This window comes from Heterocephalus glaber, unplaced genomic scaffold (assembly GCF_053883595.1).
Source record: "Heterocephalus glaber isolate CG9 unplaced genomic scaffold, H.glaber_assembly_v1.0 deba00001537, whole genome shotgun sequence".
NCBI classification, from domain to species: domain Eukaryota; kingdom Metazoa; phylum Chordata; class Mammalia; order Rodentia; family Bathyergidae; genus Heterocephalus; species Heterocephalus glaber.
This window is the reverse complement of record NW_028258332.1, coordinates 5,166,043-5,185,297: the sequence shown is the minus strand read 5'-3', so window position 1 is coordinate 5,185,297 and position 19,255 is coordinate 5,166,043. Positions and strand designations below refer to the sequence as shown.

General features: G+C 42.4%; 1 protein-coding gene across 2 annotated transcripts in view; it reads right to left on the bottom strand.

The window, feature by feature from the left end:
* The window catches only part of Adcy2 (adenylate cyclase 2), a 405,544-nt gene that overhangs the window by 270,940 nt on the left and 115,349 nt on the right, over nucleotides 1–19,255 (bottom strand). Inside the window, exon 3 of one of the 2 annotated variants that reach the window (XM_004845165.4) lies at nucleotides 2,761–2,922. The exons of the other annotated variant lie outside the window; for it this stretch is intronic. Coding sequence (XP_004845222.1) covers nucleotides 2,761–2,922 — 162 coding nt within the window. The remainder of the gene's footprint in view (nucleotides 1–2,760; nucleotides 2,923–19,255) is intronic. 2 annotated transcript variants of the gene reach the window in all.

The following is a 19,255-nucleotide window of genomic DNA, read 5'->3' as shown; positions in this document are numbered from 1 at the left end:
TGGAAAGGGAAAATGACTTCTCCTGAAGTCAGCATTTGAGTTAACAGGTAAGTAGCACAGGCTCTCATTGGACTGCCAATGTGCAAAGGCACAAGATGAGACAAAATGCTTAACATGCGTTTGCTCTAAACAAAATGCATTCATTCTGTGGTGGTTCTGATGGCAAGGTGATGCTGACCGTCACCGACAGGCGAGTCCTCTTAGACCGGGCCAGTAACCTCTATTTTACATGGTGTTGGTGTAAACACCCACATCACACAATATAATCGCCAAAGTCATGACCTTGAAATTTATACACACGGTGCATAAAATAGTTCAGTAAAGTATTTTTCTCCCACTTCAATCCAGTGGTACTTTTGGATTATATTTTCAGAAATGGCCAAAAGTAGTGAAAGCTCTTTTCATACTTTGATGTTTACCTACAAACCTATTTTAAAGCAACTGGCATATTTCATGTTTCTCAGCTATTGCAACAGTTATGAAATTATTTTTAAAAGCATAGGAGATAGACAACATGTTCTTTTCAATATTATTCTAAACTGAAATACTACAGAGTGAAGCATTTTTATCTTTTTTGCTAGTCTAAAATTATCTTACCTCTGGGGTCTGTAGATACGAAGTATTTTTTGTTTGTTGGTTTCGGAAAATGAGTAAATCCATTTTTTACTAATATAAGCAAATAAAATGGACACAGAAAACTCCAACTAAATATGGTATGTAATAACCTAGAATACAACAGGTTCTTTGCAAACCACTTACTTTCCCCTCTTTTATTTTTAACCCCATTTGATTTTGTGGATGAATATTAAAATTTTCTCATCCCAGAATTTTTAAGTAGACACTTCATTTATTCAGGAGGGAGGCGAAGAGATGGGTACAAAATGTTCAAGGATGTGCTCCACGGGATCCCCTGAACCCTCAGAGTGCTGTGAGCTATGAAATGTTTGAAGGTCCAGTCGCTGGAGAAATGAGGGATTTCCCGCAGTTGTTTCCAGAATGTAGACTAACTATGAAGATTATGTACTTGTCCCGACTGAAAAGCCACATCCACCCTCTGACCTGGATGAGTGACCACCTACCGTTGGGCTTGATGGCTCAAGGGAAGGGCAGGATGGAGTTTATGGGAGAAAGGAAGGATACTCCATAAATATCCTCTAGAGGGAAAGGCAAGAAAAGGAAGCAAAATCGGGGCCCGAGATCATGTGCAGCAGGGCATCTTGGAAACTTCCTCCCAGGCATAACCGGATGTTCCTTTGAGTGGAACGGTGGTTGCCAGAGGCCAGGAGTTCAAAGAAATGGGGAGATGCTGGCCAAAGGATAAGATATGTAGCTGTAAGGTGAGCAGGCTCTGAGGATCTAATGTACAAGATGGGAGATGATGGGTGTGTGGACTAATTTGATCATAATAACCATTACCCCGTGTATATCATATTGTTTAGCTTGACTATATACAATCATTATGGGTAAGGTAAACACTTTAAAATAAAAAAACAGTCCACATTCCTTGCTCCATTTGCTTAGGTACCGGACATGCTCCCTCCCTCCATGTTGCAGGTTACTTGGATTTATCAGATGGGACACAGAGCGGAACAGTATGTGTTGCCTCTGCTTCTCTGCCTCCCGGTGGTGGGTGCCTCCTGGTAGTTCCTGAACAAGCTGTTGGGAAACTCCATGCATGGTGCAAACTAGAGGTCACTGCCTTTGCACTCCATGCAGAGGAGGCAAACTAGTGTACACAGCTCTCTCCAGCTGCTCTGACTGAACATGATCATAGGAGGTGAATTTTGGGAAAGGAGAGCCCTAGAAAGCTTTCAAAACACAAGAGTTCCTGGAAAGCTCAAGGGGAAAGCCCCAGTTCCATCTCATATTTCCAAATGAAACATCCTATGGAAGGCATGCAAAACTGGTTTCCTGGGTACTGCAGAGCTCAGGGGACTCAGGTCTGAAGTCTCGTTTGTGGGGCCAGGAGTATAGTTAGAGCATTTCTCTCTCCTGAATAAGGCTGCAGGCTCCATCCCCAGGACACAAAAAATAAAATTGAACATAAAATCCATTTTCCAATGGCACAGTGCTGTTCATAGCTCTAACTTGCTCAGCCTCACTACATTATATGTCATGGCCACAGCTGTTACAACTGATCCCCATACTGCAAAAGAAAACATATTTTTATAGGTTAAAAAAAAGAGACTGTTAGGAATAACTCCAAATCACTGACCCACTGACTGTCATGTTGATGAATTTTCATACAAAGGAATCAAAGAACTTTTAAAATGCTTTTAACTAATTAAATAGGACAGCTTCTTTGACGTGCCATGTACTACTACACCAAGAGTTTCTGTGGTAGCATTTTAAGAAACTCTGTCTTTCAATGCCCACAGACCTACCAGGAGATGGGCAAATGGAGAAATATTTTCCTTCTGTAAGGAGGGAGGTGGGGGAGAATTACACATGTAATTGTATAAATTATTTCAGTCTAAAAATAAGAGCACTCAATGATAAGATAAAGTGACCATGCCTTTTAACTATCAACATCCTATCACCGTTCAGCAATCAGCAAAACCGAGTTGCTACAGCCAGTCTTCCTGGTATGGTTCCTTTCACTGCTGTTGGTGGGCAAGTGACTGCTGATCCCACCTATGGAGGCTGGGTGGCGCTGGGTGGACAACGACAAGCAGAAGACAACAGCGGCTGCAGGTACACACCCTGAACGGGCACCGGCACCTCTTCACCCACCCCCAAAGAACATGGAAGCTCACCCACCTGCCAGACCAGGTGCTCCTCAGCCCCAGAGGTTGCAGACAGGCAGACGCTCAGCACAATGGTGTGGGATGAGGAGGTGAGGATGCTGGCGATGATGGCATCCCGCATATTGAAGGGCAGCATGGTGTACACCACGAAGATGATGAAGAGGAAGAAGGACACCTGCAGTGGAAGAAGAGCGGGAGAGTCACCGAGTACCTGGGCTCCCAGGGCTTCCTCTCTCCTTCCCAGTAAAGGCTGGAAAGCCAGTATGCTCACTGAGGAAATAATAACATGGCACGAAAACACAGCATGCCAAGACACGTCTACCGGGCTACAATAAAGAATGGATCGGTTTTGTGATGGAGAAAAACAATTCTGTGTAAAATTGCAGGACTTTCAGTTTTGGTTTCCAAACCACTGCAAACATCACAAGGCAAACTGACTGTGTGTGGATGTAGATGAAAGGCTGGTCTTAAACCATCGGCGTTTGGTTCCTGTGATTTAGAGTTAATAAAGGCAGGTGCAAAGAGCATGAATACAGATGGTTCAAGAGAAGAGTTGGGAAGAGTTTGGTACTTCCTACCGATGAGACTGAATACAGAATAACTACATGAGCCAGCAATTCCACTCCTGTGTATATATCCCAAAGAACTGAAAACAGGCACTCACACAAACACATGTACACACCTGTTCATTACAAACCTGTGTCACAGCAGAAAGTAGAACAAATGTCCATGGAGGGATGAATGGATCTGGCATATCCATACAATGGGATACTCCTCAGGGATACAATGGAATACAGCACTGATCTGGGCTCCAGTGTGAATGAACCTCAGAAAGATTATACGGAGTAATGGAAGGTTGAGCAGAAGACCCCATCTGGTAGGATCCCATTTAAATGGGGTGTACCCAATAAGTAAATCCACAGAAATAGAAGGTAGCTTTTTGCTGCCAAGGTGGGCTAGGTGGGGAAGGAAGAGAGAGTAACTGCTTAAGTGATGCAGTTTCTCTTGGGGCTCATGAGAAAGGTGCAAACCAGACAGAGGGGACGGCTGCACAGTGTCAAAAACATACTGAATGCCACTGAGTTCACTTCGAAATGGTTAATTTATGTCACATGAATTTCACCTCAATAAAAACAATTGGTATGAAACCACTTAGAGAGAGGCTTGGAATAGACAGGAAAGTGTTTAATAGTTAATAAATAAAATAGCTATTTCCATTACCAAAGGAGTGGGATGGAAGCACAAGAAATTGAGTAAAAAGGGGGCATGCCCAGCAGGCAACGAACGGAGGCCAGGGAAAGTGGGGCGGGGCAAGCTCTGCCAAGCAGCTCTTCACTGCAGGGCAGGAGCAAAGGTAAGGAGGAAGAGTCCCCGCTAGCATAACCCTGTGCTGTTGGGAGGGGACTCGGAGGCCCAGCGCAGCTCGGGGGAAGGGTCCCGACACAAGTCACTGTGAGTTCCTGAGCTTGGCTTGGTGAAGGTCAAGCTCGCAATGGATTTATGAAGAGCACAGCCCCATGGACACAGTGCCCATTTTCAGGAGCCTGCACCGCATGTATTTCCAGAAAGTGATGGTGTGTTACCATGCCGAAACTCCAGAGTGTCTTATAAGCTCATGAGTATTTGTGTAACTGTCACAGACAAACAAGCATGTGGGAGATGGAGCAGGCACAGCCTCAAAGTAAGCTTGGATGCCACAATGTGTGCAAACATGTATGAGCTCCTGTGGAGGCAGCAGGTTTTGGCTGTGGAGATTGGATGGCAGGAGCCTGATTCTCAGGGTCTTCAAGATGCAGTGGGCAGAGGCCATGAGTATCTGCTGTCACTTCACAATTTGTCTAGGCCAAGAGAAGGTCCCCTCTTCCCACAGCCTCTGGCTGAGGAGACCATGAGGTGGCCTCCAAACCATCTTCTTTTTTGGTTGCAACCACCATCTCAGAATGGTGACCCAGAAGAAAGGTACTGAGCATGGGCAGAGTGACCAGGAATTCTCTGCAGCAATCTGGGGTTCACATGGACCATCTGTCTCAAGCCCCCATTTCCTCCCCTTCGATCTATATTTATGAGGGCCCTCTGGCCAAGAACTGTGGGTGAACATATTACCATAGCAATATTTTTTCTGCCAAATATTTTCCTTTCACCTCTTCAAAATAAAAGACTATGAAGATGTTTGGGGGTAAAGCATTATTATTTAGTAGGGTGTTTATTTGACTTGTTCCATTCTTCATATGGAATGTGAATCCAAGGTCCCCCTCAAAATCTTAGGTGGTTTGTATATCAAGAGGCAGAGTGGAGATGGGAAGAGACCTCACTGCCCATGAGGGTTTCCATGCAGTGGGCAGTGCTCCAGCCTGCCAGCCTCCATGTCTTCCCAGGCAAGAATGTGCAGAAAGACTTCTTGGAACCAATAATCGTATTTCCAAACCACTAATAAGCAGGGCGGGCATTCACTGAGTACTTGGTGTTTGGGTCCTTCCCAGCTTGTCACATGGGCCTGAAAGAACTGCTGAGCTGTAGGAAAGGTTTCTTTAGGAGGGAGAAAAGCAATGGCTGTGTGTCTACAGCTTACCCAGAAAATTAAATTTGCTTTGGAACCCCTACTATCCATCAAATTAGAGGAAATACTTCCAATTAAGATATTTTTATTTCTATACATCACACATATGTGAAAAGTCATGTGCTACAAGAGGGTTTGATGTTTACAGCAGCACTGTAAGGAGATGCAAGCTCAGCCCATTTTTCAGAAGACTTCACTAGTGCAGAGACGTGGGAAACTTGGCCAGTGACTTATCAGCGAATGTCAGAGCCTAATATGAGCCTGGGTCCTAGCTTTTCTAGCTCTTCTTGGTCAAAAGCTCGCAATATTCCCCTCCTCTTATAGATACAAATCTGACTAATTAGTATAAGAACCAAAACTTCAAAGTGAAGGCCTAGGAAGGCATGAGTGCACACGCACCATTTCTGAGCCTGACAACAGGCACTGCTCTCTGTCGCTACGATAACTATGTCCAGTGCCTGGCACTGTGGCTCAGGTTCTGAATTCTTTTGGTACACAGCTTCATACACTCATAGGTGGGGCTTTTGGAGGTGACTGGACCATGGGTTTGTGATAATGGATGAGGCCACTGACGAGTTTAGAGCTGAATGTGATCTTGGGAGGGAAAGCCTGGTCAGAGGAGGTGGTCACTGGGGGCGTGGCCTGGAAGGGTCTGTCTCCCTCCTCCTCCCTTGAGCTCTCTGCTTCCTGCTGCCCTGCCATGGACTGTTTCTCCTCTGCCATGCCCACCGCCGTGCTGCCCTGCCTTGGAGCCAGCCAACTATGGACAGAAACCTCTACAAACTGAGCCAAATAGACCTTTCCTCCTTTATCTTCTGGATGTCAGGTGGTTTGTTCCAGTGATGAGAAAAATAACTAAGATACATAGTAAATGTACATTTTCTAGTACCAAAATTGATGGCCTATCACCAGAAAACAAAACAAAAGTACATGTCTTTCATAAATGCACATTTTTCTTCTATTGCAAACACTGTTACTATTTTTTGAAACTACCTTAACTTTTGGACAGTTTAATTTTGGGCTGCTTCAAAGTTCTAAAATTCTAATATCATTTTCATTAGCATGAATCTTTGCAAATGTTTGGTGTTTTGGAATGGAAGCACATGGCAGGCCTATCCACAGTACTCAGAAGGAGAGTAGACCTGCAGTTTCCTGAATACAGCAGCTCTTGCAAGTGCTCACTTGTAGATGGCAAAATGAATTTTCTAAAGTTTAATTGAGTAACTTGCATTAAATCAAGTTCAGGGTCAAAGTAGCAGCATTTCTGAAACTGAGTTATTGGTAACTGAGCAGTATCTGCTGTCAGGACCGGGACAAAGAAAATCAACTTCACCCCAGGTCCCATGGGGCAAACATTCTTCACAACTTATTAATCTCAGAGAGATCCACACTTCTAAGCCTGCTTTCCAACACAACTTCAAATAGGGCCATATGTAAAACTAAAATGGATTTGGCACATCTGAGGAATGTGTGGGTGAAATGCTCCACAATGTCTAATGCAATCTCTAGGTTTACCATGTTACCATGGGGACATGGATCCCCCTCATATGGACCTCTCTGTCCAAAGGCTGAGAGGAGCAGCCTCTGATCAGATTGCTGGACCCCCAGCTTCTCAGGCTGGTGCAACATGGAAGAGGCAGCACTTGCTCCAACAAGGCAGTCTGCAGTGTGTTACCTCGTTGCAGCTTCATGTCTGCCAAATGAAAAGACGTACATGTCTTCCTTCTGATCTCCTACTTGGAACTCCAGCCTCACAAGCTCCTAACCAAGAGCTTTCCTCTGTTTCTAAACATGTTCATCTTTCAGGATAACAGATTTCTATCCATGGTGACACATCTTCCAATCATCCAAATGCAAACCACTGAAAATTCACCTGGGTAGTGCTCTCCCTCATATCTATGCTCAGAAACTGTCTTCTAACTTTGAATTTGAGCATGCCTTGTTCCCGTCCACATTTTCTCCCACTAAGCTGGTTCTCAGTCTTCCCATTTCAGAAGAAATATATTCTATAAGCTCTGTCCTCCTCTACTCTCTATCCCTCAAAGAGAAAGGCAGAGTGTAACTTTCCTTGTTTGTGTTCACTCCACCTCCTTTCTCCATATCTTCGGTAATTGTCAGGACTCTTCTGGGCACATGATCCAAGTTTACTTTAACATTTTCCTTCCAGTTCATTGAGGATCACATCGTGCTCTGACAAATGGAGCATGAGCAGAAATGATTTGTCCTTTCCAGGTGGAAACTAAAAACTACTGTATAATTTGCCATTTCCTCTTTCTTCCCTGGCAATCACTGGATCGTGGCATTGGAGTTTGTCTGGGCTGGGTCCCCAAGTGAGGAGCAGAATCCCTCAGTCATGTTCACAACTGATGCACTTTTAGAGTGCTCAGCCCAAGTCCCTAAGCATGTGGATCCACTCCTGACTGGTATCAAGGTCTTCTTCATTCATATTCACTTGCATTCATGTAATCTCTTCCCCGCTGCCTCACTCCTATTTTTTCCAAGTTGTAAAGTATTCCCCAGCAATGATTACACTATAACTTACAGTCAACACGGCCTTAATGCTGCCTGCTCATGGCAGGACAGGTGCTTGTTTCCTGACTGCTACATACTCTCTCTCATCTCCTCACTCCAACATTCTCCTGTCTCTAATGCACCCAACATACTACTGCCAGATTTGTGTTTCTGAATGCACAGGTCTAATATTCTCCCTTGGATGATGAACTACTCTGGCTAAATCAGAGAACTCTCCCAGAAATGGGAAAAAAAATCTCTTCCTACCACACTTCTCCTTTCTCTTTTTAAATTCACTGTGTTTATATTTCCCATTTAATGGTTAATACTCACTCTTCCCAACACTGATTAATGATGCTTTGAGAGCAAGGACTAGATTTCCTCAATGCCAAGACTTCCATTCCTAGGATAGGACCTAGTACATGGCAGATTTTCCACAAGTGTTTGCTGCCTGTCCTGATATGACTCAAGGCACATCCACGTGATTAGCATCTGCTCCATAAATGCATCTCTAGAAACATTATGCTATCTTCATTGATCCTATTGGCCTCACCATTAGCTGTAAACATGTTGATTCTTGAGTTAGCATTTCTCTACTTCATGGACCAATGACATTAAAAACTCAACCAGAGAGACATGATCATCAGCAATTAGCAGGAGATCCTGGGCAGAAGAGGGGACAGTCCTTGTTCTCAGGGGACACAGACTGTATGCACAGCTGCTCCTCCTCACTCTACCTCCAGCAGCCCTGAGGCCTAGAGGGAAATCTCTCCCAAGACTGAGGGCACAAGGCAATCTTCATCTACAGAAGGAAGGGGAATATTGTCCCTATTTTCTCACAAAGGAGGCTCTTTTGCAGAGAAGAGCTCATCTCTTTTTGGGAGGTAGATGGTCCTCTTGGGTTAGCATCTGGCAGGGCAACTGCACGTGATGTAAGTCTCATGGCCCTCATGACACGGGGAGCTACAGTTTTATGTAACTCATACAAATTATATAAATTTTAATCTGCTATGAAACTGATGGATGGAAGAGGCCACTAGATCCACTTCTTCAGAGGCTGGAGAGACCTACATGTGTAGGACTACAAGCTTCCGTGATTTCATGGATTTTTCAGGAGCAAATGCCAAGTGTATCAGTTTCCTGCATCCATCATAACAAAATACCATATGTTGAGTGACTTAAAACATCAATCACAAAAATTACTTTGTCAGTATTCCAAATCAAGGCATCAGTGAGGTTGCTCTCAGGGAGCTCTTGCCTGCCTCTCTCCTAGCACATTATGGGAGGTTTCTACAGTTCTGTGCTTCCACTGGAGAGTAGAGGCATCCTCCAGTCTCTGCCACCATCAGTAAGAGGGCTTGTCCCTGGGAAGATGTGTGTCTTCCCATGGTACCCTCTTCACTGTGTGTCTCCATCCAAAAATGACATTAGCCACTGGATCTGGAGTCACCCTAAACCCACTATAGGGATCCCATTTTAACTTTTTACATGTGGAAAGGCCCTATGTTCCAATAAGGTCAGATTCATAGTCAACTGTCATATTGAGGGTTAGGACATTCAGAGACACAAATCAACCCATAACATCAAGTTTATACTGTAGATTACAACAGAATTTAGATCTCAAGTATTCTCTGTCCACTTTACATCCTATGTTCCAATTCCAAGTAAGACTTTAAAATTAAATGTCCAGAATATCAAGATTATTTGCATCTCAGATATCCAAGATAACTTGCTAAGTTTTGTTTTTGTTATTTTGTTGTTGCTGTTGTTTTTCTTTGACAGACAGTTACCATGGACATGGACAGAAGCTAAGGAGCAGCTTAAGCAAAGTAGCGTAGACATAGACATGCTTCTAAGTTGACTCTACACAGGTCAGAGGTGTCACTGTCCCACCCCGTCCCAAGTCTCGGGGTCAAAGCTTGTGGACATTCAGAGTATGGTTCAATATATCTGTCAGGGATCAATGACAAGAAAAGAATTCCAGAACATGCCAATAATAGCTTAAAAGATGAAGCTTTTGATTTTTTTTTTCAATGAGTCCCTCAAATCTAATCTCCTAATGAAGCTTCTCTGTTCATCTCATTCTCTTCTAGAATATTTAAACATGCATAATCAGCAAGATAATCAGGATCAGTTATGTAAATCAGTGCTTCTGTGGAGAAATACACTAGCAGACAGAGATTTTCTATTTTTGTTATGCTAATAATGTTAAGGGAAATAACATCTCAGTGAACATAATGTAAGCATTTTATAACCAGAAGCAGAGCTCCCCAAATTGTTTTTCTCTCCAACAGATTTCTGAGAAATCAGAAATAATATAATACTGTATTTTAAGTAGTATTTTATTTTCTAGAGAGAGATTTTCCTGAAAATCATAGTTATTATGCCAGCCTCACTATAATATTAGGATATAGTTTTTATAATATTGTATTTTATCATTGGAGAATATAACCAGAAATGCAAAAAATAATACAGCTTGCACAAAAAGGTAGAATTCTTTAGACACTTCTCTAAAGAAGATATACAAATAGTAAACAAACATACAGAAAAAAATGTTCAATATCAATAATCATTAGGGAAATGCAAATTAACCATGATGAGATAGCCCTCCCAACTGTCAGCATGGCTATTATCAAAAGACAAAAGGTGGCAAGGCCGGGGATTTAGCTCAGTGGTTCTGCCACCTGCCTCACAAGCACAAGGACTGGAGTTTTATTCCCAGTACCAGAAAAAAAAAATGGCAAATGTCGACCAGTATGTGGACATAAGGAAGCCCTGCACATTGTCAGTGGGAGTGTACATCAGTACAAGTATAAGGAGAAGTTGGAGAAAGATTACTCTAAAACTCAACACAGGGCTACTGAATGATCACCCTGCAACCCCACTTCTGGTATTTAGACTTGAAATCAGTATGATGAAGAGACATCGCCCTCCCTCATTCACAAAAGCCAACACCTGGACTCAACCTAAATATCTTCCAGTGGATGAATGAACAAGGGGCATGCGCTGCACATGCACGGAGGAAGAGTATTCAGCCTTCACAAAGGAGACAGTCATTTGCAACAACATGGCTGGAACTGGAGAAAATTGCACTAAGTGAAATAAGCCAGGCGTGGAAGACAAATCTTTTATGTTCTGACTTATGTGTGGAATCAAAAACAATTAAGCTCAAAGAAGCAGACAGCAGATGATTAGCAGAGGTCTGAGTGGGGCCATAATGATCAAGGGCTGCAAAACCACAATTAGACAGGAGAATAAGATTTCTTTCTACCTTGAGACCAACTGCACAGCCCAGTGAGCATAATAAACAACCACACACTGTACATTGCAAAATTACAAAGAAGTAAATGTTAAATATTCTCATCACAAAAAGGCTGAGTATTCGGGGTGCTGGATAGGTTCATTAGCTTGATTTGATTATTCCATATTGTATCACTGTATTTAGAAATCATAACATCACTTAGTTTAAATCTAAAAATTAAAATGAAAAATAGAATTCTTGAATATACTAATCTAACTGGGCACTGCAGAAGGTAAGCTCTACACTGACAATAAAACTTTTCATTGAATTAATTTCATTGAATATTATCTTCACTTCAAAGGATTGATGCTTTTGAGAACATATATGTATGACCATCTTTAAAACGTCCTGAAAACATAACTAGAGATCTATATAGCTAGAAGCACACTTTCAACTTTTCAAAAGCAAAGCTGGAACCAGTAATGTAGTGGTGGCAGCATGCTTGCCTAGCATGCTCAAACCCTGGGTTTGATCCCCAGCACTGAAAAAAAAATTCTACAAAATAATATTTACTTTTTCACCTACATTAGTGCTCTCTTATCTTGCTCCTTGATCATACTCAAATAAGGATTACTTTGGCTCACTACTACATTTTCTATACAAATATTATGAAGTATGTAAACAGTCTTCTTTGTTTGAATTGGGAGAATCGCAGCCATTTCCATGCTTAGTGAAAACCATCCCTGTATTAGGGCTTCCTCGAGGGGCTATGGCTGTACCATTCCTCCAGCTGATTTAGCTGTGTCCTGCCCTGTCTCCCTTTTCTTCCTCCGCTCCTCTCCAAGAGGGCAGGCGTGCATGGATAAGGGACCGAGCACTGAATGTACATACACGAGTGTTTGTACACATCTTCCACCCCACCCAAGTGCCACCAGTCCCCAGCTCTGGGGTTCAGCTGAGAACACGGCAGTCCGCAGGGAGGCCAGCACCCCCAGTACAACTCCCAGGGAAAGGGTACACTTTCTCCCGCTTGCAGGCCCTTCCTCAGAGGCCATCTGGAGCCCAGACCCGAGCAGGATTCTGCAACAGTCCAGGTCTGGATGCAGCCAGACACTTCTGAGTTCCTCAGGTTCTGTTCTCTTGCCTATCATGTCAGCTCCTCTGGGCTTCCTGAGATTTCACTTGGGGCTGCGGGCTGATTCCCATGGCCTCACGTCTAAGACCTAATTCCTGATTTCATGGGCTTCTGACGCACTAGATTATACAGACACTGTAGCCCAACTTTTGTTAATATTTTTTATTGGAATGCATTAAACAGAAACTCTAGGTTGTCAAGATAGGCCTGGGGAATGTGGATACATTTTTCAGAGTATTTGATACCCACCCCTAACCTCAAACAAACCTCTGTTCTCTTCATGCTCTTTTCCATTTCACTTAGGAAACTTCCAGTTCCCAAACCTATACACTTTTTCCTTCCTCATTCTCTCCATTCCTAAAAGGCATCTTTAATCCATCTGTTCCCTCCTGCCTGTGGCTACAACAGTCACAATTACAGAGCTTATCCACAGGTTCCCACATTGCATCCAAATAGTCTCTGCTATGTCCCCTACAACACAATTTCCAAACAAATCAAAATGGTAGTTGTAAAAACACAATCACATCATCATTTCCCTGACTGTGTCCCTCTGGGGCTGTCTAGGACACCTAGAAAAAGCCACTCAGTCTCCAGCATGTCAGTCAATGTCCATGGAGTCTGGTCCTGTTGACATCTCCAATCTCATGACCCACCCTTTGCCGGTCACCACATTCCCTGTCCTCCCTACCGCCTCCTGGCCAGTCCTGGAGAAGAAGCCTCAGACCTCTGCCCTGCTTGCTCTCCCACCCCAAATGGTCTTCCTGGACTCTTCCCTTGGCTGCTGGTCACTCAGGCCTCGCCCCCTCCCCAGGGACAATCCTACAGATCTCACTTCCATTTTCTCCCTTGTTCATTCTTATACATTATTTAAAATTTTAATTTTCTGTCTTTCCTTATACATAAGTAGGGTCCTAGAGATAAGGACACTGTGTAGATGGTGCCCAGTGTCTGAGAATGGAAAAATGGCAACAAGTATTGGCTGAAAGAAAGGAGGAAGGAATAAGCCCCTGGGTAAGGACACAGGACAGTTCTGGGCAGGGAAGCCTCTGGACGCTGAGGAGAGATATGTTATGTCCTCAGTGATGAGTGTTTCCAAGCTGTGCGCCTCACTCTGCAGACCTGCATCAATTCCCCAGGTAGTGGCACCGGCGATGGCAGTCATTTCTATCTTAAGCTCTCACCAAGAACAGATAACTAAGAACAACAAAGCCTCACAACTGCATGTTCTTCATTAAAAGACCCACATACACTGTAAATAACTACAACCACTGTGGAGGGAGTGGTGAGCATGAAACCACTTGCCTGCGCTCCGATGACGTTTACCTGGACTGCACACGGCCCACCCTTCTCCACAGTTCCTCCAGGCTGTGGGAGGCACAAGCCCCCACAGTGCCTCCTATCATGCCCTGGGCCAACACTGACCCTAAAATGCCCCTCACTTGGTGAGGCTCTCGGTCTTTGCTGCACCATACACAGGCCTGGGGCCTGAGTGGCAGTCTCACCTAGGAGCTTGTGTGGAGGTTACATACTGGGCTGCACCCTAATTTACCAAGTCGGGCTCAATACAACCTGGCTTCTTAGGCACTGTGCCTGTGACCCCCATCACTCCCAAGGTGGTCAGTGGACACCAATAGTCAGTGTTGCTCTTGCTATGGTGATGAGTGAGGTAGGGGAGTCTCCAATGGGCCCAACAAGTAAGCGTGGCACGAGGATAACACACAGGGCTCCACCCTGCACTCCTGCTCAGTTTGGTGTCAATCACTTGGGGAATTATGAGGAAATCATACCCATCTTTGACTAGATCACTGTGTTTTCTTTCTTGATGCACCCAAACCAATCTGATTTGAAAATAAAGAACACTATAATAGATTTTTTTCAACTTCATTTCTACTTAATAAGCAAATGTGACCAGACCAAGAATTCCTGTGCACAGGAGATCGCCTGGACACGTCTGGCTCTGCTTGGCAATTACTCCACCCTGGTGCTTCCATTCATGGCTGGAAAGCTTGCATTTCATCAGACGTAAATGAAATGACCAAGGGAGTCACAAAATGCCATCTCCTCTGAAAATCTGAATACTATTTTAAGTACAATCTCATTTTTCATGCTGTGAAAATCACACCTAGAAATTCTCAGAAATTAATTTTATACAATTCCAAAAATTTCGTTTAAAATGTATTATGCATACGTTGCTTTGAAATAAGTACACATTGTGGCATGACTAAACAGAGCTAACAAACATAAGCAGTACTTCACATACATTTCATTTCTTGTAGTGAGAAAATTTAAAATCTACTGTCTTAGAAATTTTAAAGACTATGATACAGTGCATTGTTCTTGGTCACCATGTGGTATAACAAATCTCTTGCATTTATTCTTCCTGTCTAGTTGAAATTTTGTATCCTTTGGCAAATATTGCCCCAACTCTCTGTTCTCCTAGCCCTTCTCCACCAGCATTCCACTCTTTACTTATCAGTTAACTTCTTTAGATTCCACCTAGAAGGGATGTCATGCAGTGGTTCTCTTTCTTCACCTGGTTTACTTCACATAACAGAATGTGCTCCCATCCCTCTGCTGGCAAACGGAAGGATTTCCTTCTTCTTCAGGACTGGTACCCGACAGTGCACATATAACATATTACCTTTATACACCCCAATGCACTTGTTGTTGGCTATGGGGAGTACTGTGCTGGACATAGGGGTGCAGACCTCTTCAACATGTGGAGTTCAAATCTCTCCAATGTACTGATTTCCTTGGTTTTGGATATATACTTAGAACTAGGATTGCTGGATCTTCTGGTAGTTCAGCTATTTTTAATTTTTTCAGTAACTTCTATAATGGCTATATCAGTGTACACACTACAAAATCCTTTATTACCATAATATAAGAAAAATCTCAGAGGTATTGATGACTAGGTGATGTAAAACATCTCATTTTTTCTATATAGTTATCTTAGCTCAAAATACTTTCTGAATATCAACTCTATTAGAATGTTAAAACATTTCTTTAAATGTTATATTATTAAGCAAAAGAACACATATTATGTTCTTTGATGAAAAGCTTGAGTTCCAAATGAGCAGTGATGAAGTCGTGAATCACTGGATAGCTTTCATTTATCCTTTGAAAATGTTATGCAGAGTTAGAGAGACTGATGATGGAATCAGAGGTAAAATAATGACCTTCACTGTGCTTTTTTATTTGAAATAAGTATGAGGTATATCATACATTTTTAAAAGCTTGAAAAAATATTAGGAGAAATCTCCTTGCTTGTTTCTGGTATCCATCTGCCTGTGTGTGTCATCTTCATTGCTTCATTCACCATGACTTCCTTTAGCTGCTGGTACTTATTTTAAGCTTATAATAAATGAGGCATTTTATCCACTATTAAGGTGCTATACTCAGATCCTAAGTGCCTCAAAAATGGCCTATGTATAGAAAGGTTGGGGTGCTACTAGGAAGGGGTGAGGCCTCGTGGAAAGAGTTTAGGTCACAAGAGAAAAATGTACTTAGGGGATACCGGAAACTCAGACCCTTCCTGACTCTTTCTTTGCCTCCTGACTGCTGTGGATAAGAATCTCACTCCTTCTCATCCCGCCTCACCACAGCCCCAAGGCAATTGTGCCAAGCAGTGCTAGCCTAAATCCTCTGACACTGTGAGTCAAAATAAACTTTTCTTCCTCCTAATTTGATGATCTCAAGTGTTTTGTCACAGTAAGGGAAAGCTGACACATGAGTGTAATACAAGGCTCCTCTTCTAAAGATCCTTGATGTCTCCTGGAGTGAAGGCCAATTTATACATATATTTCTTTATTTCTCCCACTTTTTAGTACCCTGATAGAAAAATAATAACTGCATGATGAATATGCAAGCTGATTTGAAAAGAGTTGGAATATGTAAACTTTCCACCAATCATGAACAAACTCTTGCCTTTTGTGTGAAACTGAGCTACCTTCTCCTTGCTCTGTTAATGCGTTCACAACACTGACTCCCTTGTGCCTTCCAGCAGCATGCCACTCATACATTGTACAGCTAGTGCCTTAATACCTTTCAGATCTTTACAGACTTGTTTCAGATGTTGGTTTCTAGCCAACGCAAAATTAAGATCATAGGGATTTTCCTGTTTCTTAATGTAAAAGACAGTGGAATATATTATGTCTATAATTCTTCCTCCTTTGCCTTGCAGTATACTTACTACCCACCAACTCTGAACGGAGCCACATGATGTACTTTCAGGAAAGGAAGAAGGCAAAAACAACAGTACACCAGTTCAGAATTAAGGTTTTACAAGACCTCAATTTGCAGTTCCTTCTTCTTGCAGTTTGGGCCTTAATAATGAAGGTCATGAAAGCCCAATTCTTCAACTGGGCTCTGGATTGAAGATACATGGACCAATGCTGCAAGCTACTCTGCCTGCTGAGCCTGGACAAATTTGTCTACCACAGAGGCACTTCAGCCACCTTTAAGCCCTGCAAGAAATAGGAAATAAATTATTATTGCTGTAAGCCATTGGGATTCGGGAGTAGTTTGTTATGCAGAGTCATCAGAGCAGAAACCTATTTAACATCAGAAGTAAGGTGCTACTGAAACACAAACTCACAATGTAGGTCACTGCCCTAGGGACTAGCAAGAAGTCATTACAAGACCTGGATAATGTTATCCCATTGGACAAACAATTGGTACATATGGAATTCTAAGACGGCCACCTACCAAGAATATTCAGGCTTCACAAGCTCTTGAATCACATGATAAAATCTATCAAAACAACGGTGAACCTAAGAAAAGGTGGGTCTCTCCCAGAAATCCCTCTCACTATATAAAAAAGTCTGTCATCCAGTCTAAAACTGACCTTTTGTGGATCTCAAAACCTTTTACAAGCAGAACATATTGACAAGCATTTTTTTTAATTTTACATGTGGGGAAAACAGGGCACTGAGGAGTTAAGTATTTTGCCCAAAGTCATAAAATAGCATTAAGAATAAGCCATGATGTTCTGCTGAAGCTAAAATGCAACTCCAATATAATCACTGAAGGTTACAGAGCAACCCAAGGTGGGCTGGCTCAGTACAGAGGGTGTTCATGTTATTCAGACTAAAAGAAGCCCTGAGAACTCATCTGTCCTGCCCGTACACCTTTCTCTAAAACCAGGAAGCCCTTTTTCTTAAAAATAAATTTTCTCATCAAATGCAAAAAAATAAAAGACAAGTTCCTTTGGAAGCAATCTGACAAAATAATGTTGTTTATTATTGTTGCATGATTAGGAGAAAGTAATGTGCTTTTTGATAATTTTTAAAAGTATTTTTCCAGAAGCTGAAAAGTAACTTTCTCCATTCTGATTTTATATTTTTACAAATGTGACTCCTTTACTATTTTCATCCCTTGCTGCCCCTTTTTATTGTGACCAGGATGGTGCCAGCCCATCCTTCTTAAAGAACTCTCTACCCTCCTTCTTGACCTGCGGTAATCAGACAGCCAAAGCCAATGAATGTGTCACAGATTTAATCTTTTCTATAGCAACTCCATTAACTTCACTTTCAATAATGCTCGGATTTAAATTATACAGTACATAGCCATTAAATCAAGGATTTATTCTGAGCTCACGTATTTAAGGAAAATTAAACAGACACAGCTCTTGGCTAGAGTGTCATACAGCAGACAGCAATTCCCTTCCACCCCAGTGGTCCCAGCAATCACATAAATAGGAAGACTCTGACAACTCCATTAGCAGAATTATTCAATCGAATTTCACCATCCCCTGCTCCTTTTACACCAATTGTCCAGGCAGTGATAACTGTAGCCTCATCTTTATTTATTGTTTCTCTTTTCGTCCAAATGGCAGCTGTTTCATTCTACCCTTAAAGAACTATGATAAGATCTTTGCCTCTGTGTGCCAGTGTATGAGCAAATGCACATTTTGCACGTTTGAGAGTGGTATTAGAATTAAATCATTGGCCTACATGTAAGGGAAAAGCCAAAATGGTCTGTTGCATACTTCATGTGCATGAACTGGAGATATATTTTCAGGGCACATGATCTGATTTTATCTATTTTTTGACAATGCTCCAGTTGTTTAGACAAACACTTTATTGAGTACTTGGCATCAGGCTGGGCTAAAATGATGGCTAATGGGCTATGCCATAAACACCCACATCCCAATCTCTACTTATATATAGGAAAACACTGCTGTATGAAACAATTTGAATAAGTATTTACTACCTCCATAACAGGTAGGCTTTGAGCAGAGATCGTGTCCTGGAAAACTACTTTGAAAAATACCATCTTAGAAGTGAAGAAAAAAACAACAAAAAATAAAGTCCTTGTAAAAAAAAATTAAATGTTATGTAAAAGGGCTTTTATTTATATTCACTGTTTTGGTCCTTATGAATATTCATGTCCATATTCTTTTGAAACATTATATTTATTTAATCTGAAAGGCCATGCTTCAGATGAGAAAAACTCATGCAGGGAAAATGAGTGAATTATTCATCTAAAAACAAATATTGTTTTGGGATTCCGTTTTATACTTGTGTATTCAACATCTACATAAATCAGCATCCACTGGAGCCCTGCACTTGTGCAATGTGCTCTTACCACAAAAAGATTCACCAAGTACTAAATGCCTTTGTTTGCTTTTTGCTTTACACTGGAAGAGGGAAGTCTTAGTACAGAGAATGCATGTTGTTGAGCTGTAAAAACAAATCACTCAGGCATCCACAAGGCTTTCTTGAAAGATTCGTCCTTCCCACACAGTGCTCCACTTCAACCCACTAGCACAGAGCCATGGGGTCCCTCATGTGATCTCCTCTGTTAGCAGACACAGCAGCCTCCAGGCTGGGCCTATTCCATGGCGGAGACCAAGCCACCGCCACCTCCTGCACCAACAGCAACCACATGTGTGCACGAAACTCTGAGGTCCTTGCAGGATGTGGTCTTCCTAAGCCTCATCTCACATTCTCTCAATTGTGTCTCAGGCTTATGTCACACTGACGGCATGGCCCATGCTATTAGACAGATGTCATTTGAGCACTGCCACCACGAAAACCAGTAACAAGCCACACGCTTTAGTA